Here is a 23,236-nt window from a genome sequence, read left to right as displayed (position 1 = left end):
ATTAGGATGAGGCGCAATGTAATTTGCTTGTTGTTATTCTGTCGAGCACCCTCATGAATAGTGGATCAGGCAAGCCCGTGGACGATTCTCCACCATGCCCATGCTCATGCCGCGTGAAGTAGAAAATGTGAGAAAACAAAATTCATTGGATACAAATTGGAGGCTCGACTTCTTCACCGTTTTGTTTTTTGCAAACCACTTGCTTGTCAGGCTACAATTGGAGTGAGAATGAAGGAACAGTGAGCTTTGCGGGCTACAGAGTAACCATTTTCACGTTTTTCATTGAGCTCGGGGTATAGGCACATGCACGCGTCTGGAGTCGCGATGCTTGGTGACAGATTCTTGATGACCGTACCATGTTCTAAAGCCGTGTAATGTTTCCACTTGTTTTTTCCTCGCAAACCAACTTTACAGGATTTCGACACGAGCGTTGACGTACGCTTCGTGGTTGCGGTGGTGGTAGCATCGTAATTTTGGTCACGTTTCTCTTGTTAAGTTCTTAAGCTAACCATTTTGGGTTGACGCTAGGGTTCTGAGTGTTGGCGTGTTTCCGTGCTTTCATCGGCTTCGTTCCTGGCCGTACGCCTGCTGCTAGTGGTGGCAAGTGCTATAGCATACTTTCGTACCCCGCGTATTTGTAGGCAATATTGCGTTGTCCCAAGCTTTCCCAAACGGCCAAGAGATTGCAAAAAGGTCTATGTGCCCAAAAAAGCTGTGGAGTTGCCACAGGTTGGGAACTGATTGAGCTCGTTTTCGCTGGTAGCTATCATTATTCACCGTTGGTAGAGACCGAGACAAAATGGTGAGCACCAGTGAGAATATATTGAGGAAACACCATCATCGTCGGTGGCAGGTCTTTAACCAACAGAGTTTCCAGCATCAGTACCATAACAATGCATAATGCATACGATCGATCGAACGTTTGAGGTTTTAGCACATTTTCGCTGTGTCTTGGCGTGTGCCAGATTCCGATAGCTTTGCAAAAAAGTTAATAATGTTACCGAATGCGGGACAGTATAACTTGAAGCAGCTTGAATCCACAGACTGATGCTCGCCAAAAATCTTGAAGCAAATTTACAAAATTCCTCCCAACAAACTTTTCAATCGGCAGATGAACATTCAAATAGCCGTAGGTGAAGTCGATCAAACACTGCACTATAACAACTATTTCCACCAGGAACTGCTCCAAACTGTTAAGAGTGTGCTGTTGAAATACCACATCACTTGTCGTATAAGAGAGTCGTGAGCCTTCGCCTTCACGAGAGTGGGTCGATGGATAGAGGGTAATAAATTTTTATTTCGACCAACTTGAACTTGATTCAGTACGAACAACTCCGGTTCAGCTGGGACCGTCAACGTCGCAAATAGCGTACCGAGACGAACGAGGAATGTAGAATGGCCAAAGAAAGTGGCTCCGAATGCATGATCTTGTTCAACAGTTCACCACTTTCGGGTAGTTAGTGGAAGAAAAATTAAGTTCTAAGCTCTCTTTGACAGCTTCATTGCATCAGCAAGCGAAGAACGCTTGGCGGTTTCGTCATAGTTTTATAGGAGAACTGCAGTTGAGTGTTGTAATGATAGTGCGTAATGATGTGATCACTTATGCCACTTGTAAGCCGTTTAAGCTACGGAGCGTGTGGTTCAAACTGCTGTAGAGTGAATGCTTTATATTGGGTGATTATAAAGCACTTGAGGTGGTATTTGAAATTTGCTTTAAATAATGTTGATGAATTGCAGTTCAGTTCACTTCCAGATCGTTTATGTGCTACAAAAAATGGATTAAAGCTACGTAAAGTGGGCCGTAGTTGGTAAGGTGGGTCAAGTGGTAGAAACAAGAGTGGCGCCGGTCTTCACACGTCAAGACCGAGGTTCAAATCGTATGTGGGCCGTTCCTTCGTTGTTGAAGGCTTGTTAAAAAGTATGTGGTATCAATGCGTCAATTAATCCAGAAATGGCAGACTTGACCTAAGAGGTCTTTAAGCCAAGACGGAGGATTTTAAGATGAATAATTTCTGATTCTAAGTAACCAAGTAACGCAAAACAAACGCCCACCGATTCCAAGTAACTTTGACTATATCACGTAACTTTGTAAGATATCACGAATAGTTACTATGTTTGTATTTTCAGTTAACTATCGCAATGCTCAGATGATGTCAGTTGAGACATATTTAGGAAGAAACATCATCTTAAACCCACCATTTTAGAGCAATCCTTATTTTCCCTGATGCCAAACGAGGGGTAGTCTATCCTTTTTGACTTATTAGGCTTAATTTAACCGAAGCTGGACTTGGGCAGTGGGAGAAGCCGGGTTGAAATTTATAATTGTTCCTTCATATAAGCTAGCGACAGTGCTTAATGTAAAACATCTATATTTTAATCTTATTTAAATACGATATTATTCAATAAAATGAGCATTAATATTCCTAAAGACCCGAAAAAAGTTTGATATGGTTGATATTAATTATCATTTCTGCACGGTCTTTTCTACATTATGGAGACGCCTAGTGATTATGGCTGTGTGACTGATAATATAATTTGTAGGTAATAATATAAGCTATGCTTTTGCAATCGTACGTCGTTCACAGGATTCATGTTTGAAGATTGGCATTATAATTGCATTGCCACCTTCATACTAATAATTGTCCTCAATTGAAATTGATTAGGGCAACGTTATTTTATTAAAGATAATTGCGCTATCAACAAATTATTCATGCAAGAAGAAATCAATCAACAGATGCAACTTGATTGAGCCAATAATTTGATTACAAATCTATCATCTATGTGTGACGTACAGCAAATGGCACACGGTCATATCAAATCTGCACGACAAACACTCAGCAAGATTGCGGTAAAGCGATATTGTGAGTAAGGCAAATCTAATCGTAAAATACTTTTTGCTTTTGGCTAAAGCGGACATCATCAAAACAGTCAAGCCTCCAAGCACGATAAAGATAATATTGACCGACTCGGCCTTCTCTATTTGCACCCATTCGGCGCTTATCTGGAGATGTATTCAAAACAAGCACAGATTTGCAATTCAAGCTCGTAAAGTATTCGCATCGCACCGCGGAGCTGTGATATGATTTCCAGCCATCGCTTATGATGGCTTGGCAAATTTGATCTTCGATCTTCACGCAGCTGCCTTGAGAGTGAAGATTATGTTCGGTTGGAAGAGAACTAAACCAACAACGTGGTATCGAAAATAAACACCCTACCGTCCCGGCGTACCGAACCGTCAATTTTACGACCAATCAATAGATTGATGGTCGTCAGCCTTAGCCGTTAACCTGTGCCGAACGTTTCAAGCGCTCTCTTTTAGCAACTGGTAGATAAATATTACCACTGTCAACCAAATGGTGTGTGTGTTTGTGTGCTTGCGAAGTGTATGTATCCCTATCAACAGCATATAGCACTGGTCCTCCGGTCGATGCGGCTAATGCATCCAGGTCTCACACTACCCGACACTACCCAAGGGTAGATTCATTTTGGCGCATCAGTGCGCGGACATTCTAGCGCGGGGTGATCCTAATTAGTGGAGTCAACCGTGAATGGCTGTCGCTGGTTCCCTCTTGGAGTAGGGAAATGACGTATTTTTTTCCTTGTCTTTTCACTCCGACAACGATACGTTACGCTAGTGTGGTGTTTTGATGGTGCAAATATTTACCGATTCGCTGTTTGCCTCGGATCTGTTTGCTGGCTGATGGAATGGCGGTGTAATCTGTCTTCTCGGCTGCAGCATCATGCTCTTTTGCACGTCGTCGATACCACACTCAAACACACGCATACGAGCACGCACCGACGGCAAATTTCCGTCCGGGAGTTGAAACATGAAAATGAGGTGCTGAGGAGCTACTTAAACTCGGTTGACCTCAGGGCCATAAAATGCACCAAGAGATAGCCTAAGCACCTTACTGTGATGAGCTCACGGTGTTGAATGTCTTCGGTGGTGTATCGTTTCGAATGGTAAAGGCAAAAGAGAAGACGCACAACACCTAGACTCAAAAGCAATTCGATAAATGAACAGTCATTTTGGTAGCTTGAGGAGCCCTTGAGTCTGCCGAAGCTTCAGATTGAGCGTGCAAAATGTGATCAAAAATCTGGTCAAAAAAGCCACTCACATGGACGGCGGCGAACAGGGCGAACTTTGACATTCCATGAGTGTACTAAGGTCGATTATCGAACTGAATGATTCACTTGATTGGCGAGTGTGTGTGTTTTCCTCATGGTGTTTGCCTAAGAGAAGAAGAGCCGAGCTGTGTACTACACTGAAAGCTGAGAAAATTATCATAAATTTGCTGTTTTACATAGTTCCGTGTCGATTGGAGTTCCATGCCAGTGACACAAACGTTTGAACTAAGCGACGCTGGTGACGGTGGTTAATCTCTTCGGCAGGTTAGGCAGTGACCGAAAAGCAGCAGCAGCACCAGCAGCAGCAGCAGATATCGGAGGCTCTACGATATCCCAAATACAGTCATCTAACCTTGAAACAAATAAAACCACTGTTTTTGTTATTTCGGTGGCGCGCGAACAGGTTTGTGAGCGGATGGAGAATTGATGAGATAAGTTGTTCGGAACGATGGTCATTTGTTTTCTATGTGATGTACTGGGTTCGTCATTTAAATAGCGGTTATCATAAATCCAGTTAATCCTGCGGCATTAGGGTTCTAACCTTTGGGTTATAATGTATTTAAAACATGAATCCATGAAATTCTTGTCTGGCGGATAATTCATAGAACCTACAATATCCACCGGTTTTCCGGTGTTTGTTATCAATTCAATTTAATCAGCGCAAATGTTATGTATCAAGTTACTTATGATGATGAGGATGTATTGAATGAAATTAAATTATTTATTCAAAACTAAAGAATGGGTCCTCCACAAAAGGGCGGAATTTCTCCACATTTGAAGGTTCAACACAAAGCTCTTCGTTGCAATACACTACCAGCCCAATACGTGTGGATTTATGTTTACTAATCATCGTCCTTCAACAGCATAAATAAACTCGCTTAACGAAATAGGTATTGATGGATATCACACACTTTGGCAGCTCAAGTACATCGAAATAGTTATCGCACGCTGGTGTGAAGTTTCGGTTGTTTTCCAATCGAAACAGATGTTTAAAATCTGGTCTGATGATGGTGGAGGCGCACAGTGTAACAGTTCATAAACCTGCTCTTGAGTGTACGATCGCTCTATTTTCGTTGTGCTCTAGCAAACTATAGCTTGAACGTGTTGCAATCTTTTCGGAGAACTTCATTTTATACTCACGATTGCTTCTTCATGAAAAGATCGCTTTTTCTCTTTCCACTTCCAATTTTGTGAAGACAATTTCATCAGATGAAATATCTTGGATCAATCATGTATGTAATATTCAAACGTTTCATCAGCCCAAATGACATCAGCGTTAGATTAAACCCACACAACGCAGCTCAATTCTGCACGCTGCGTGAAATATGAGATGCGGATGATCTTTCAAATTTGGAAGCAGAATTTTTCCTCCGTTTTTCTTGGATTGTTGCATTTCCATTCGCGATCGCAGGCAGGCTTTTCCGAGATCTCGTATCCATTTCTCACGCACCCGCGAAGCTACATTTATAAGCGCACGGTGAATTAATGTCGGTAATAACGCCTCGCTCGCCAAGCATGTCAACGATTGCTGGGTGCTATACGTGTGCCATTCGTGTCTGGGAGTTGAGCGGTTTAGTCTTAATTATGCCTCGTTTAAATGTTGAGCCTGCTTAATATGGGTGTGCAAGCGCTGCTGTTCGTTGAAGCGGCACGGCGCATAGTAACGCCACGGGTGTATAGTGTTGGGGCCACGGATGACAGAAGTCAATAGTAATAAATTACGAATATCAAGTGTCGCTCCGGATGAACAAGGGAAGCCACCCATGACATCACCTTATTAACTGAACGTTGCTGCAAGTGACACTAGCCTGGATGTTGGTGTGCTGTATTCATTCAAGTATAGAAGTTAAATTATAATTAAGCGTAGCTGTTGCAATTGATAACATTAAAAAATGTCTTCCTATGTTGAAAAAAAAGACAAATCACATCTGAGTTGGATACATTTCTGGGTAGGTATCGACACAGTTCCCATCATTCCGTTCGATACGGAAAGGTCCACAGCAGATCATCACTATTATCATCTGCACATCTATTGAATAATATCGATTGTTTATAGCTCACAGGCGAGAAGAGCGAGAAGGAACCAAGCACAGAAAACAAAAACAATTGCTTCATCTGTGCATGTCCGCTAAGACAACGTTGCGGAGGTGGAGCATCTGATGCCCCTCATAAGTCAACAGACAAGTTAGCACAATCGTCGGCTCTCGACCGGATGGGTGTTTCAACCTTTCCGGGTTTGGGTTGGTGTTTTTTTCCTGTTCTTGGTTTCTCGGTTTTGTTTGGGCTTCTCTTTCCTGCAGCTGCACGATGCACGATGTCATGCGGTCACCCATGATTTCCCGGACTGTTTAAAATAGCAAATGGATGGACCGGGACTATTTATAGCTCGATCCATGCGCCCTACATATACTAAAACATGCCGGAAAACTCGTCGTCTCGGTGTATTACCCCGTCGAGGTAGAGTCTGGCTAATGTTTGACCATGGCGTACGATTGGCACTTTTTTCTGGATGCAGCACGAGCCGATATCCGGGTACGGGAGGGACTCGATTTGATGAACCTTTTCAACGACTCCGCATACATATTTGGAATACATGAAGTTGGGGAAGATTCCGGAGATTCTCATAACGGCGACTGTACAGGATCGGTGCATCACACGTGATGCCCACACGAGACCAAATCGCTTACACCATTCTCAGTTTTGACGCGCAGACGTCGCAAACGATCACTTTGAAGCACTTTATCTCCATTTCACGCTGACAAAGTGTTCGCTTCCGGTGCACGAGCATGATCGTGCCATGGGCAGCGAGCGATAGCCACAGCAACAGCATAGGAGACGCCGAAAGGCAGATTCCTAATCCGCGGGATGATATCATACCACTTTGCGTGGTCAAAAGTGTTGCCATACGATTTCATTAGCATTTGGATGGATGGACGGACGATGTGAATGTGCATAAGCTTCAATGACCGGCAACCGGGCAAAAGATTCGCCCAGCCTGCTGCCCCGCTTGCCAGAGAGGTGGGAAATTGTGTTCGGTGTCAATTTACTTGCAGACCACGCAGCTTTCTTAGCAGCGCCAACCGGCAACCGTCCTGTGTGTATGGACACAGTGGCGTTTTGTTTGCGTTTTTCATTTACATATCATTCTAACACGGCGCGATAGTGATGATGATCGTATGTCAGTTGTTAGACTGGGCATTGGAGGGCTGAGGGAGAGAGGAGTTTGTGCATTGACTTCATTTTAGCCATTCCTGCTGTTAGCCGAGAGTTGATCCGGAACGTTTTATACAGTGCGGATCAGAAACAGGGCGCAGCTAATGAGACAGAAATGGCCAGGTAGACAAAAACATGTCTACATCATGTTCAAATTGTATTATTAATTATTGCTCTTTACTACAATTAAGCAATCATGACCAACGATTGTCGAGAAAAAAAAGACAGTTTTGCTCAAAGTAAAAGAAAGAGACTTATTAATCAATTTGAAATTATTGCTCGCGGTTCTCACTAATTGGTTTAATCATGTTCTCAGTTTTACTCGCCAACCCAAGCCTTATAAGAACACGTGAGGGACTTTCTTTTGTTCGATTTTTTGTACTTCAATTATATCGATTCTCTACATTACTGCCACAATAACGTCCTGATCTCTTACACTCGAACAATTATTCTATCAACTGCTTTGCTTCGTGCCGCACTGTACGAACCGTACTTGCGTACCCAGCGCATCAAGTAAAGCCATTCCATGCTAATCTGGTGGTTTACTCTGTCCGCATCACTGCATGGAAAAGCTTTTTGCCGTTGTGCAACACGAGTCGTAATGGGCCAACAAATGCTAATCGTAAAAGTGCGGCTGTTTTCAGCACCGGTGATGTGAGATTACTTTATGCGCACAACCCGACCATCTACCCGGAATCGACAAGAATGACGTAGGGAACCGGTCGGATGGCCGTCGGGATCGTTGGGCTGGGTTGAGTTGGAATTAAAACTATAAACATCGCCATTTGCACCAACCATTATGTGTTTTCGGATTGAGGCGCAAGAAGTAAAGCGTTGACTTCGGACACGATCATACCGTAGCCCTTATGGGCGGCAAAGAGATTTTTCTTTATGTTTCACAATTGATCTCTAGCGCGCAGACCATATATGCCATGTTTGACCTATTTTGACCATCTGTTACAGCACGTGTACGGAACTCAAATAGTTAGAAATCGGATAAACTTCAAATTTGACTTATAAGTTTTGATATAGCTATATTTTAGGTAAGCAACAAAGGAATTACTGGTAAAGCGCAGAATATCGTAGGGAAAGTTGGTCACAATTTTAGATAGATATTCGCACTCCCTGATCTCCGTTCTCCCTTGACGCTGAGCTGTTACTACACCTGATAAGAATGATAGAATAATTATGTAACAAATCTTTTTATGTAAGTTAGGAGTCTCGAAGAACGGAGGTGAAGGAATTGAAAATTGCTTCAAATCAATTCATAAAGTCCCAAAATATTTATATAATTAGAGCAAATGATACAAATGGTAGATCCTTCTTCCTTGGCACTACAACCTCGTGAGGACTTGGCCTACCATTTTTGGCTTTCTGTGACTTGCATTTACCCGTAGCAAAGTAGGCAGCCCTGCGTACGGGAAGGCGGTCTGGATAGGATTTGAAGCACGGTCCTGCCGTGTCAAGACCGGCGCCGTTATCGCCTCGGCCACCGGATCGCCCCACTAACTTATTTCTTTAAGTATGTTAAAAAATGATTAGTTGAAGCTTAGTCTGAATTTTCTGAGCATATTTAAAAATTATTTTTATTGAATTTTATATTTCAACAATCCTTATACTACCCTTTAAGTATTGCACTCAATGGCTTCTGTTTAGAATACATATATACTAATTGTCTTTAAGTCGTACGATTTCATGCATGTACTTAAATCAGCTTTCCAATATTGCTCAGCTCTTGTGTAGGGCAATGCTAGTTAAAGATCTTTTTCCAACAACCGATTACAAGATACTTATAGCTCTTACTCCAACGAGATAGCAATACTGAGATGAATAGCACTGCAAATGTGTATTAATGATCCGAAAACGACCATTTCAAGATGCTGTTTATCGTTCCTCATTTGTCTTTGGTTTTTGTTGTTTTCCTTTTCCTGTCTTGAAGCAAAGCTAAGCGAACCAAAAACAACACAATGAAAAACTCATCAAGCGGCCACATTCCCTCTTCTACTTTCGCTCAAGATGGAACACCATGAAGCAGGCTCAGAACTTGATATTATCACTCATACCAATGATCGGACACGTGTTTATGCTTCATGCACTTTATGTTGATTGTTTATTCGACAGACAAACAACGGCGTGTGATGCAACAGGAGGATAGTAGAGATGAGACATTAAGTTTGATGTTTCAAATTATGATTATGGAATGGTTAGCTTGCAAAGAAATTTTTGAATTAGTTAACTAGAAGAAAAAAAAAACTTTGCGAAGTATTTGGTCAATATTCCTACACTTGCAAAGGGGAGAGAATTGGGTTAGATGTCGCGGACGTTGTTACGTGAACAGAGAATTGGTCCAGTGCAGAGCGTTGAAAACATAATAGAGTTGTTTATCATCTGCGCATACTTCTTGCTCATGGTTCCAAGGGCTCGATTCTTACACCGTAAGCTGTGCCAGCCTGCACACTTCCATACCTTCACAGCACCAGCATCAGGGAATCCTGCCATCCAAATATGGCTAGCAAATGAACCTTCCCCTGGACAGGAAATATCTCGTTCATTGCCACCAGTCTCGTGGCTGTATGACGGCGGTGTGCATGGACTGCTCGTGCTCGTGCTCACTTTGTTTCACATTACTTTGGTTGCCCTTTCGATTCCTACTGCCAGGCATCAGGCCACCACCAGAAAGAACACCTAATAAACGAGCGAAAAATGAGCGCGTCGTGATGCCGGTGGTTAAAATTGCTGTCGCGTGCTCGGAATATTTGATTAAACGCGATTTTGGACGCCTTTTTTCGTGCCGTGTTCCCCAAATCGAGGGGCTGAAGCAATGGATGTACAGCGAAAGTGACCGCACAAGTATCAGTCAAAATAGGTTCTTCAACTTTTGGCCCATCCGATGGGTTGGGCTCGGTATGCGGCAAGGAGCGGCGATTCTTGGAAGAAGCACATTGTGTCATTCTGAATGCAGTTCCAAAAAAAAAGAGCAAAGATTTCGGAACGGTTAGAACGGTTTCATTTAGCGGAATGTAGGGAATGTTCTGTCGATCGATTTTTATGATTTACAAAAAACTTTCTACACTTTGAAAACCTGAGGCTTTAATGTAACTTAACATTTTTGAATAACAACAAACATGGGCTCCATTCAAGTATTTTTTTTACATTGTATGTGTAATTATAAACTTTTAAGCCCGCCCATTGACCATACTGTTTTGTCTTTTGCCCTCCACAGAATGTGCGCGACAGCGATTTGGTGTTCGAAGATGAAAAACCATCGGACTCATCAAACTTTGACAGGTTAATGGATATTGAGAACCAAGAAAATCTCCGGTTATTTGCCGCCCATTCGAAGCCTACGTTTGAACATTCCGACGAGTCGGTGGACATTGGCGAACCGCTCGGTAGCGATGAACTATCCTACATGGCGGACGACGCCGAAAAGTCCGATGAGGACGAAGATGAGGCCGACAATGAGGTTGCTCTTCCGGACGAGGAGCCACAAAAGGACGACCAGAGCCAGAATTGGTTGGTGCGCAACGTGAAACGTATCAAACGTAGTCTCGACAATTTGTGGAGCGGCTCAAAGCCAAGCGATACAAAGCTGGAAGGAGAACACAACGGAACGAAGCATGGTAAGCACAAGAAGAAAGCTTCCGAGCTGGAAAAGCCAGGAAAATTGAAGAACAAGAAGAAGCAGTTGACGAAGGAGGAACGCCAGAAAAGACGCGAACAGAAGGAAGCTAGCAGAGCTAGCATCGATACGATGTCGCAAACGTCAACTACCCGTCGGTCCAGTACTGGGGTGCATCACAAGGTCCCGGTAGCTCACAATTCGATTTCGACGAGTGATGGAAAGTCGAGCAAGTTTGTTGGTGTTCGTCCGAAACGACAGTTCGACACTACGTTCCTCGACACCGAAGGCAGTGGTTTCGACGGATCCGGAGAATCAGCTCCGGGCGAGGAAACTTGGACGTTCTGTAAGTAATGCATCAAGGCACGCAGTAGCCGAGAGGATACGTTATTGGATTTTTACCTTTACATTTGCAGACAAAATGACGATCACGCTGGACGAGTCGTTTCAGAGCAGCATGCGCGATCCGCGCCAAAACTCCGAAAAGTTGTCGCACATCAACACGCTTGTTAAGAATCTGATCGATGAAGCACTACGAACGGACTTTGGAGTAACAGCGAAACGATTTGAGTAAGTAAAGAAATTCATCTCTCTTCATTTTTCTTGCTGGTTGCGATTAGAAAACACATTGCAATCGGATTACGGTCGGCAAAAGACTAATCCACCGTTAACGCCAAGGTTTTCCGGCCCCACGTTTGAAACGAATAAAAACAGCCGATGGGAAAACCCGAACGCAAAAGACCCGAACTGCTGAAATGAACAACCGTTGCACCGTTGTATGCAATGTTGTATGCGCTGCATGGCTAAGCTTTTGGTTCATCCGCGAGCTAGACTGCAAGCAGGGTTCATCCGCGGGATTTACGCACAGCTCACGTTGGATGAGCAAGAGTTTGCAGCAATGAATTGACATTCTCACTTGATGTTTGCTGCTCTCACGCTTTCTCGTTCATTGACCGCGTGAGTGAACCTTACAGTAGATTTGGCGCAATTTCACTGTCTCTCTCAAGCCACGTGCCTCAATTGCATAGGATTTAATTTTTGTTTTATGTATTAAAATTCAAAGTTTATTACAACCCAAATACTGATCCTTTTTCTATAACAACCTTTCAGCCCGTATCCCTCGAACCACCAGCTAACTCTCGTAACGCTCGAGCTGCATGCACCGAAGGACTTCAACCTGGATGAGATGGAGGACAGAATTCGTTCGCAGCTGCAAAGTGGCCACTACGAGTTGCGTGCCGATGGCCTCTCGCTGGTGCTTGCCGATGATGCCGGTAAATATGGAGTGTCTCGTTTTAGGTTTTCCCACTCTCGTGCCGTTTTAGATCCCCCAGCGTGCCCCCCCGCCATGAATGAACGATTTCGTTTACGTGTGTATTAGCCTAGTTCCACGCAGTCGTTGGTTTTAGCACACTGCCATATAACCAGTAGTACCCAGCAGTAATGAGCGGCGTTTCACGATTCATGTGTTCCGACTACTTGACAATACGTGGCAATCTGTTTCGTGTAAACCTGTTCAACAGTATATATTTTCCCCACCACCACACACGCACACAGTTCCGCGTTCAATCAGACCCTTTTAACGCTTTACCTAATCCTGCCCTGTTCATCCTACAATATTCCCGGTACATCGGACACTCACCATAGACACTGAGCTAGACGGTAAGGATGAAGTCATTCTCGATCCTTTCCCGGACCGATCGTCACACATCTCGGGCCGCGACGATGAGGGTGACGAGGAGGAGGACGATGAGGAGGATGAGGATTACGCTACCGATCGATCAATTGATGGAGAGGAGCGGCTGGATGAGAATGAGCTAGACTCGACCACGGTGCGAAACCGTGTCAGTGCCGATAACGAGTACCCGGAGGAAACGACGGATTTGTGTCGCGGCGACGATAAAGTACGGTGCGGCAAGACGTCCGTGTACATTTGTGCCGTCCAGTGGTGCGACGGCAGCCCGGACTGTCCGAACGGCGAAGATGAGAATGCAGTCGAGTGTCAGAGTTGGTTTATTTTTGTTTTGTTTTTATGTTTTCAACTTAACATTCTCATTTGTGGGCGCATATTTGCTTGCTAGCTGAGTTCGGTTATCATCTGTTTCGCTTCTGTGGGAGTTTCATGTCCTTGTCCATGTTTGAGGCTTTGTTTTGTTCGTTTGTGTCTTGTGGATCCCGTTTTTGGCTGTTTGTTTTGGGATTTCGTCTGATCTAATTTCATCCTTTGTTGTTTGTTCTTCATAGTTTATGAGTTAAATTACTTTTTCTTTTTTGTTACTCCATTTATTCTACGGTACTAACATCCTTTAATAAGATAGTTTTTTTTCGTTTCTTCAATCATTCCATGAGCTCTCTTTTCTTCTTTGTGCCATTGAGCACCACAGGCTTTCGTCACTAACTATTCTGAAAAATTATAATCACTTTTCTATCATATGAATCTTGCTTTAACTTATTTGCTTTAACTTCGCAGTTGTTTAATAGTTACGATTGAATCAACGACTTAATACCTCATGCAATCTCTGTTCCTTAAGCTTGAAAGAGTTCAAGGACGTTCACCACATTTTAAGTACATGTCTCACCAAAATGAAACGATAGTTTGATTTAACGGTTAAAGTTTAAAGAGTTCTACATTCCTGTGCATTTATTCGATGTCTTCTGCGTGACACTATTTTAAGCTTTGTTTCGTCTGTTCCGTGTTTTTTTGTGTGTTATGTCTGTTATAAAATCATCGCAGAGTTCTACAGCAATCTCTGTCAGCGTGTTTTTTTCCCCCAGCCTAATACTTACAGCAGTAACATCAACATCCATCACGCACTCACTGTGAGCTACTGTGAGAACTATGCTTTCGGCAGGGTGTAACAAAATTTAATTGCTCCAAGCTTATCATTCGGTGTTTTTCGTCGCCTTCAATTGCTCGAGTCGAGTCACGGAAATTATAGAGGCCGTTTTTAATGCCCTTTACTACTGTTAACCTTCTTTTCCACATGTTTGCTGCAACCTGTTCCAGAGTGCGAGAAGGATGAATTTACTTGCGATGGAACAAGATGCGTTTCGCTGTCGAAGAAGTGTGACGGCCATCGGGACTGTAGCGATGGGCACGATGAAGCGGATTGTCCTTTGTCGGGTAAGTGATACCTCCATTTATGTTTGGTTACACGAAAAGCAAGTCTCAAATGAGACTTTGAACAAGTGGTTACAACACCAACTCTCTCGAGCACATAATCTGTGCGTAGTGTATATCCCTATTGGAGTATTGTAATGGCAACTTCAAGTGAGAAGGCAAGAATAAGAAACAGGAATGAACATCCAGTTCCATGTGCCCACGCAAAACGAAACGCACGTACACCAAGGACGACGATGTTCACGAGATTCATGCTCGAGTGCGCAAAAGTTTACGCCCCATTTTGTGGGGTACACCATTGATGTCTGGCCACCGTGAGCGGATAATGCGCTTTTTTGTGCGTTCGTTATCATTTATGTTCGGTTGGTAGGGAAACGCACAATTCTCCAGCAGTACAGCCTTCCGGCGTGAGAGTAGAAGTCACTCGCTGGAGGATTTCCCACTGTCTGTGCCGTGGTCGATTAATTCGTCTCCGTTTTGCCCTGTAGCCCTGTCCCTGTAAGGACTCGTTTATTCCTTTCACAGTCGGGTCGGTTTCATCGATGTTTTTATTCCCGCGCCGGAATGCTCGGACACCCTTCAAGACAAGCTCGGTGTAGAACCCCCTGCCGAGCGACTAATGTATGCTCTCGTTCGGGATTCACCACCGCCGAGGAATGACTTTTCCGCTAGGGACTAGGTTACTATATGAATGTGTGTGTGTGTGTGCATAGCACTCTTCTTCTTGCTGTAGAGAAGCTGTAGCGGGTTAGTTGTGTTATTGTGACACCACGTGAAACGCCCTACTTCAAGGCAAGGTTTTTCATTCGGTTTAAATCGAAACCGCAGCGAAAACAAATATTACTCCCGGTTTTAGGGGTTTGAATTTATTTACTTTCGGACGTCGTAAATCAAAATCGTGCCAAGTTTGTGGAGCGAACGCCGATTGCTACAACTAACGGGTTGGTGTACAGCTTGTGTTCGCCCTAACAGCTCTTATAGCGTTCGTGTGCGAACATTTCATTACTGCACACTTGTTTTTTCTAGATAAGGTTAAACATTTCAATTTAAAATAATTTCTTAAGTGAAATTGCCAATGCAAAACAAAATCTTACTACAAGAAAATGGTCTTGCTTTTGATATCATTCTATTGTATTCACAACTTTTGTTGTCCATAAGCCATATCCGGCGTTCACTCGAAGAAGAAAGAAAGATAACCCTTATCGAAACATAGTGAAAATCTTGCGAATGGATGTTTTTGTTTGGGTGAAAAGATCACACAGCGACATCCAAACCACCAAAGCGGACAGTCGGATGAAAGTTGATCAGATTACACCCCAGAAAATTGAATTATTGTGGCTTGCATTTGTTCTGGCGCTGTTAAAAGCACACTAGAATCGCGAACTAGGAATTCTAGTCGGTGCAACGGTTTTATTGAAATATGTTGTAATAAAAAAAAACCCGGAACATATTGATTTTTGGATGATCAGATTAGCCCGGCGTTACAGGAATCTGATTGCAGCCTGTCCACGCGTATGGTTTGAGCACGTCATGTCGCTCCAGCACTATCAGCTTTACGTGGATGACTGACGTAAGTGGAAGCGGGATTTTCTAAATCTCAATTTTCCGGCACTTTTTTCTCTCACTCTTTCACTCTGTCATTTCACACCGAGCGGGCGAAAGAATGTTTGGCAAATGGCAAAAAGGATGGAACACGTAACGAGCATAAGCGTAAAAAGAGTGGCAATTTAAAATTCCCCTTGAAGAGGCCTCTCAGGTGAGGCGTCGGCACCAGCTGGGGTGTTGCGCGATGCTGCACCGGGTTGGCATAAATCCTTCGGCACACCGGCACGAAGTCATTTGACACCCGAATGAAGGCATCAAGGGATTCGATGTTGGTTTGAAAAATGTTTGGTACGACGTGAGAATTTGGCTCGCTTCACTGATTCCGCTCGTCACTACACAGTCCCCGGCGCCAAGTGGGTGACTGTTGGGGAAGGTCATGCAGGTATTCCCGACCGAAGGCAACCGAACCGAATGAATAACGACACCGTGTACACATACACACCCATCTGCATGTCATCAAATGTGTAAAAATCCACCTTTCCACAGCTGGTTCCTGGTGGGATGCTTTCGACAAACAAAAAGTGCAGCAAAAAGATTGACGGACGAAAAAAAAAACGAAACAGCGATATCTGTGCCCTATAGATTTATAGATCAAACATGTTTCATTACCGAACGAACGTATGTGGACAAGGAACGCACAGAAACACTCGTCAAGTTGAGTGCAGATGCCCCGGAAGTGTGATGCGATCGCTAGCGCTTAGATGCGAGATGCGAGAGCGCAGTAGGCAGGGATTTTTACTTTCTATCCGCCATTTTCGCCAGCTTACTCTCGAAGGCATCTGTTTCCTCCGCGAGTTCCATGTGAATGCAGGCCACTTTTCTTGGGACGTTTCTTTGAGACTTGCCAGGCGCCCAACATGAATGTATGCAAATGCAAAGTGCAATATGCATATTGCTAATTGCTCGAATCTAATTACTAGCTGCGCTGTGCCGTCGGTATGCCCTTTTGCACTGCGTTTCCGCGAGATTGTATGTAGGACATGGCGCGTATTGGCATCTTGTAAATCGTGCCGAGAACCACTTAAAGCACAGCGTTTGTCGGAACGATAGAAAGCATAAAAGTGAAACTAGTTTGAGGTTAACTCGGGTTCGGGCGAGGAATTAGAATCCGGTAGCTAAAAGTTCGCACAACATCGAACTGCTCATCAAAGCGATTTAAAAATTGCCGAGAGCCGTTGGTTGTTGTTTATGCGAATGGGGGATTATGCTTCTCGGCTAACAGGGAAGCAGATACAAATCAACACATCGGCGGTGTCTTTAATGCAATCGCCACTGAATGCTCGCTGAAGATATGGTCTAATTGATTTGTTCTCTTTTTACCATCGGAATGGTTTCTAGGAACATCCGTATAATTCATGCAAAAGGTATTAATGACATTACGAGGTATAAAATATCATGACAGTAAGTTAAACGTGAACCTGAAGTAGGTCAGGGAAGGAGATATAGAATTAAGGGGAAAAATATTACTCAGGGTGCCTCTTCAACAAGTGCGACCAACATAACCTTCGTTTGTGTTTCATTACGCGAAGGGTTTGTTATTGTATTCAAGTCCATCACGCTTCAAGTACGGTTATTGCATTGAGAAGAGAATTATAATTAAAGTGTTGGGTACATTTTGTTTACTCATAATCCCAAGTAATTATTTTTGATCCACAAACAAAATGTAGTCTACTAAAACAGATGTTAAAGTTAGATTGGCAGACAAAATCGACATTGAGTAACATATCGTAATGAAAAGTAAAACTCAAAGTCTTAAATAAATGGAAGGCTCGAAATTCTGAATTAAAAGAAAATGAAAAATTTTGAAGTATTGACGATAAAAATACGAGCTTGTAGAAGATAAACTAACCGTTCATGATGTATTGTGAAATGCTCACTTATCGTACGCTTCCTACGACGCCTACGGAACTACTGCATGTTTGCAAAAGTTGGGCAGCTCTAAAAATGCAAAACATGATTAAATTTTCCCTTGCTTTAAATCACACTCTGTTGGTTCTTCTGTTCCTATGCGCTCGTTCGGCACAGTAACGTACACTAGCCGTTATGAATATAAGCGGCGTTCAATTAGCAGTAACTGACCTAAGGGGAGATTTTCTGAGCTTCATCCAGTAATATCTAGGTGCTCAGCTATCCCTCACACTGATTCCTGCCTACATAAGCGAAGAAGTTTCTCCTACAGAGAGGCTTCCCAGCATTTCATTATCGTATCGTTTTCGCAGGTGGATTGGTATGGTGCGGGATGAAGTTTTTGTTTACTTCTGGTCAGACGGTTTGAAATGTTCAAATCTTTGCCTTGCGCGCGGTAAAAAACGAACAATAAAATACGGGTAGCCATTAGTCGTGGCCCCTTACATGACTTTAAACAGATAAGCTTGTCGACAAATATGCTACCTGAGCAGAAGGGGGATAAAGTCTATAAAAATGTCATCATATAAAATGTAAGCATGGCACCACTATCTTACGGCAAAGATCGGACCTACAGTTCGACAGTCCAATGCGGAGGAAATGGCAATCTGCTGCAATCACGATAGGATTTTTGTTTTGTTACCATTTTTTCTCTCAACGAACAATTTACTCCCGGTCCAATCCGTTTGGCGAATTTGGCAGACAAGCCTTACAAATTGGACGGTGGCAATCGCTTTTTAAAAACTCCGCACATAAACAGATAGCACATTCGGGTGGCCGATAGCCGGATTTCGTTTTTGTTTCCAGCCCGACGATCCGAATTCGATTGCGTGACTCCAAATATTTATTATGAACCGCACACAAACTTCTAACGAATTGCCGTGGCCATGTCGCGCACGTTTTTCGACGATGGTTCATAAGCAAAACACTAAGGGAAACTCCTTCGCTTACTAACCTCCGCCGGAATGGAATGACGAAGGGTTAGTATGGAAAATCCGTTGGCAAAACAGTAAGTTTCACCAAGTTTTAGTGCAAGATAAACGAAAACAGTCAGTGCTCATTTTTATGGATCCCGGAATGACAAAATGAACCGACGGTAGGCTGGAACAGGATGTTCGACGAAACGTCGAGAGGTTGTTTTTTCTCATTACGACGTGCAACTCCATGTCTGAGTTGCTGTTCTGTAACGATTTGCACGCAATTCGGGTTCCCACCGTTGGATATGTGTGTGTGTGTGTGTGCGATGCTTAGATTGGAACATTTTAAATCGCTTGATTAAGTAAATTCGTGACTATTGCTTGTGACACAATATTTTTCGTGCCAGAGCCTGCTCCAATAAATAGTAAACATGAGAATTCTTTGAAAATAACTCGTAACTTCACATCTAAGCTCGTAGCAGTGCTATGTACGTTAGGCATTGCTGGCTCCATTGGTTTGATATATTTCCAAATTTGTTTCGTTCTACCAGTAAATTGTCCATTTCATCTTAAGTAGAGTCCAGAAATGACAGGGATATTACTAGTTTATCTTCGAAACCATGCAAGTCACTAAAATATCAAAAATAACCAATACCCTCTATTAGTATTAAATCATTCTTACAATTGACGACAAATTCAATGAGAATGCCAGAGAATTCCATCACTTCCAATGCTATATCAAATAAACCAGCAATACACCACCATCCTCATTAAGAAGAGATTGTGTATGACTCAAATCGAAAACAGTTCTATGGCAACACAACTAAGTTAATGATTTGCTCATAGAATGAGGTTAATAAACTTTTTTTGTTGAAGTGTTGATTTACAATTTTATCTCAATGTAAAATTGTGCTGCGTGCTCCTTCTTATACAGAGAGAAAAAAAATCTAAACAAAACTACCAAGAAATCCTGATAGTACTGACACACCCAGCATGTCGACAACAATCAAAGTAATAGACCATTTTATTCTAGCTTTCAGCTAGAGCACGGGGCACTGCATGCTGCAAGCTGTGTTGATTCTGTTCGCCAAACGGCAGCGCTTGTTGCATCGTGTCATATGTTGATATCATCGACGACCACTGTTTCCACTGCATATTATTTACATTAAATGACACGATCTTGCCGATCTCGCAACTGATCACAGGCGCGCTGTGCATACCGAACGCCGCAAACGGGCGCTCTACTAGGGCGCAAGATGAAGTATTATTTTTAGTGCTTACTGTGTCGCTCTGGAATGTTTCTTCTCCCGGTTTCTGGCGGCGGGCTGGTTCGTACAGTTGAGCCCGCCAAAAAGGTGCACATATACTTCACGCCGTCGCCCAGCGTTCAAGACGGTGTTGGCGGTGTATGGAGGAAGATTTCTGAATTTCTGAGGTGCAGGTTTTGTTCTTTCGGGAATCGTGCGTGCCTGACGCATGATTGATATGGCGCGTTGCCGGGTCCGAACCCTCGCCATCGCTTACGGTTATCATAGGCGCCTGTTCTAACACCTCGATTGGCAACTGATTGGTTCAATTGGGTTCGATTTGGCGCATTGCTCGCTCGCGGCAAACGGATCTAAAATCAATCTAGTCTGCCTGTGTCGGGCCACACCAGCTTACGCATTTACGGGTTCTGCCCGCCCGTCCGTTCGCTCCGTTCGGGTCAATGCGTGACCCGACAGTGCCATAAAAACCCCGTACGGGTACTTTCTTTCGAAATTGATAGCAAAAATAATAAAAAAACACACCCGAATATGCCAACCGATCGGGTGATTCAGGAGCAAATTGGTGTTAAGCGTTTTTAAAACAGTACTCAAAGCGAAATCGCTCCCAAATGAAGAGTGTCTCCCGTCCCGACCAGCGACGCCCCTGATTGCTTCATGTTGCGTGATAATTTATGATGGTGCAAATTTGCTACGACATCCCAGGATACCCGCTAGTACGGACCGTACATATATCTGCTGCAAAAGTTGATACTAAACTACAGGACCAGAATTGGAGTTTGATCAATTCCTTCACAATCGTATCGCCGCTACCTCTAGCTGTGGTTCTACATTTTTGCCATTCATTATGGGTTCCTTTGCTTAAGGACACGGCGGCCCCACACGGTCCTTTGGTCAGGTCGTCACGATCGCTGTTGACAACGCACTTACACCCATTCAAACGGAGAGAGCGAGGGAGAGAAAGAGAGAGAGAGAGGTAGAGAGAGAGAGAGCGGACAGATATTCGGTCTGCGGTTTTGTTCATTTGCTAAACTGATAAACGAACTGCTGCTTGGAGCTGGATGAAAAATTTGACCCACCAAGCGCTATCGTTCCAAATCATCCTCCTTCTCCCATGTCCCATGTGAGAATGTCAACTGTTGTCGCGAAGCGAATTGTCCCCACTCCCCGGGTGGATGGACTTTTATTAAATCGATAATTACATTAAAACTCTGGGTCGCGCGTTTTGCAGCGTGTGGACGAGCAGAGACAAGCGAAAGGTGAAACGAAAATATTAACTAAACTAAATACCGCTGTTGTCAGCTTGGGGTCTAGTCAGGATGGGGCAGCGAGCGGTTTCGATTCAGAAATTAGATCGCCGAACTTTGGGAATGACCTTCTTGCCTCCTTGCGTGTGTCTTAACGTCGCCCGTTGTCCCTGAAACAAATTCCCTAGCTCCAATGCATTGGTGCAGTTGTTCCGTTAGACATTCTTAGCTATAGTAGCGGCGCGTGACACACACCGTTTGAAGGGTTTGATTTTTATGACTTACTCAATCGTAACTCGTTCCCTCCCGGGACGCTCCAAGAAAGGCAGTAATGCATCCCAACCGGGGAACACAATGGAAGAGCAATTAGAGGATCTTTCTCTGTGAGCCATCTGGTAGAGGAATGCTTTATTACCTTGAATCAAGCTGATGATGCGCGGGCTTGATGTGCGAGGTTCTATATTTGATGTCTTTTTGCAACTTGAATAAACTTATAATGTTTTGCGTGACGAGAGCTCTCAATTGAAGGAGCAACAGCAAGTCCTCAGCCGAAAGAGTACAATACAAAAGATCTATATACACAATCCCATTAAGAATAAATATCCAGAAAGCTTAATTTATGACATCGGAATAAATTACACTACAAATTGAAACTGTGGCATGAAGCTATTTGCATTCTCCTCTGCTGCATCTGCTTGATGCACTACACACATGATTAATGTGCCGCACTCATCTATCGCTAGAGGCACTGTTTTATTGTTTTTGTTTACACATTCCGTGTGTGTGTCCGTGTGTTTGTGTGTGCTCTTTATTTTTGCTTTACTACCATCGGCGGTTTTCGATTCGGATCAGCACGGGCATGCAAAAAATGCCCGATGCAGTTGAGGGTGGTTCAAGGTTTCCAAGATGCGTGGCGCTCCGGATGGCAGTGTGATTGGATCACTTGACATTCTTGTTTGCGGGAATTGTGTGCATCTTCCCGTGTCTGAGTTTTCCGATGAAGAAAGAACCGGTGTTTGTACTGTAAAGCCATGTATACATTTGCTGCACGGATTTTCCCGCGAGCCTGTAGAATCAGCAAACATAAATCAATGAATCAACCAACGTGCCTGCTCTCTTTCTGCTGGTGATCGTTTTTGATGAGCGCATCCGAAGATGCTTCTGCCATTTCCTTATCATGCTTTGCGACGAGACAGCGAATCTATCAACGAATGAAGCACAGCGGCCATAGGACTCTTTTGCAATTTGCCCATACAACAAACAAATCATCCACACCGGTGAATAATTCTGCACGCCTGTCGATGAGCAAGATTTAACGCTAATAGCTCATTGAGCAGTTCACAAAACGACAACAACAATATCCTCCACACGGTCGGTGTAACAATCAAAACCCCCTCCCCAACAAGGTTCCGTTTCCGTTAGGATCGGCGCTCAGCACGGCGAGCAACACTGCTCCACCCAGAACGCGCTGGCATAAACGCATTTTCTTCGCTCGGGCGCTCTCGCGAGCATTCTGCTGCTCCCGGCTCAAACGCGATAGTAACCGAGTCGGCAAGTCGGGCGCTTGCTAGTACGTTAGTTGGTGCCGGAAAACGAAACAGTGCGGACGCATCCCCGAGAGTTCTCGAGGACGATTTTCCGCGCCGTGCCATTGTTCCACAACAGCGATTGTGTGTGTGTGTTTGTGTGTGCTAGTGCACACCTCGGGTGTGCAAGCGTGTATGTGTAAGCAGTGATCGTGTGTCTAGCAATAATACAGTTGTTCTAATAGTTCAGTTTGAGTTTTCGGTGATTATCATCCTATCCAGCCGAGTGGTTTCATACTGTGGCGGTGGTGCATGTTTTGCTGATCGTGTTGCTGGTGTTGCCGAGCCGGTGGACTTGTAACCTGGGCTTGCAAGCTGTAGCTTTGCTGCTCTGAGCGTGTGTCACCGATCGCAGGGGGTGTTTCGCTGACACTTCATTTGTCAAGCGCGATATTTATGGCGCCGAACTGCAAACTGTTTTCTCGGCGCTTAGCTCATCGTTGTTTGGAGTACGGTTCGTGTGTTCGGGTGGAGGACAATTAATGTTTGATTTACATTTTCATCTGCGAAAATGTGAAGTGTGTTCCGAAGCCGTGCAGATCGCTTTCCTTCCGAGAAATCATGGAATGTAAGAACCTGGGCGAGGTTCAGACAACTTCACATTCCGAAATGATCGTGTTGCGCTTA

At 43.8% G+C, this 23,236-nt stretch overlaps 1 protein-coding gene and 1 long non-coding RNA gene across 20 annotated transcripts in view; one reads left to right on the top strand and one right to left on the bottom strand.

Moving 5' to 3' along the window:
* The window catches only part of LOC118507561 (basement membrane-specific heparan sulfate proteoglycan core protein), a 90,704-nt gene that overhangs the window by 20,408 nt on the left and 47,060 nt on the right, over positions 1-23,236 (top strand). For 16 of the 19 annotated variants that reach the window (XM_036046166.1, XM_036046174.1, XM_036046180.1 and 13 more), the window contains exons 3-7: positions 10,565-11,309; positions 11,380-11,533; positions 12,074-12,237; positions 12,611-12,970; positions 13,971-14,087. In XM_036046166.1, the coding sequence (XP_035902059.1) occupies positions 10,565-11,309; positions 11,380-11,533; positions 12,074-12,237; positions 12,611-12,970; positions 13,971-14,087 (1,540 nt within the window). Of the gene's footprint in view, positions 1-10,564; positions 11,310-11,379; positions 11,534-12,073; positions 12,238-12,610; positions 12,971-13,970; positions 14,088-22,591; positions 22,749-23,236 lie in introns of those variants that run through there. The other 3 variants (XM_036046178.1, XM_036046183.1, XM_036046182.1) reach the window with 3 other exon arrangements.
* Positions 9,323-11,621, bottom strand: LOC118507565. Its single transcript, XR_004905667.1, has 2 exons — positions 11,366-11,621; positions 9,323-10,293 (listed from the first exon to the last, which is right to left on the bottom strand). It is a non-coding gene; the product is annotated as an uncharacterized LOC118507565 (long non-coding RNA).

Source organism: Anopheles stephensi, chromosome 2 (assembly GCF_013141755.1).
Source record: "Anopheles stephensi strain Indian chromosome 2, UCI_ANSTEP_V1.0, whole genome shotgun sequence".
NCBI lineage: Eukaryota > Metazoa > Arthropoda > Insecta > Diptera > Culicidae > Anopheles > Anopheles stephensi.
The sequence above is the reverse complement of the archived record's forward strand: the minus strand, read 5'-3'. Positions and strand labels throughout refer to the sequence as shown.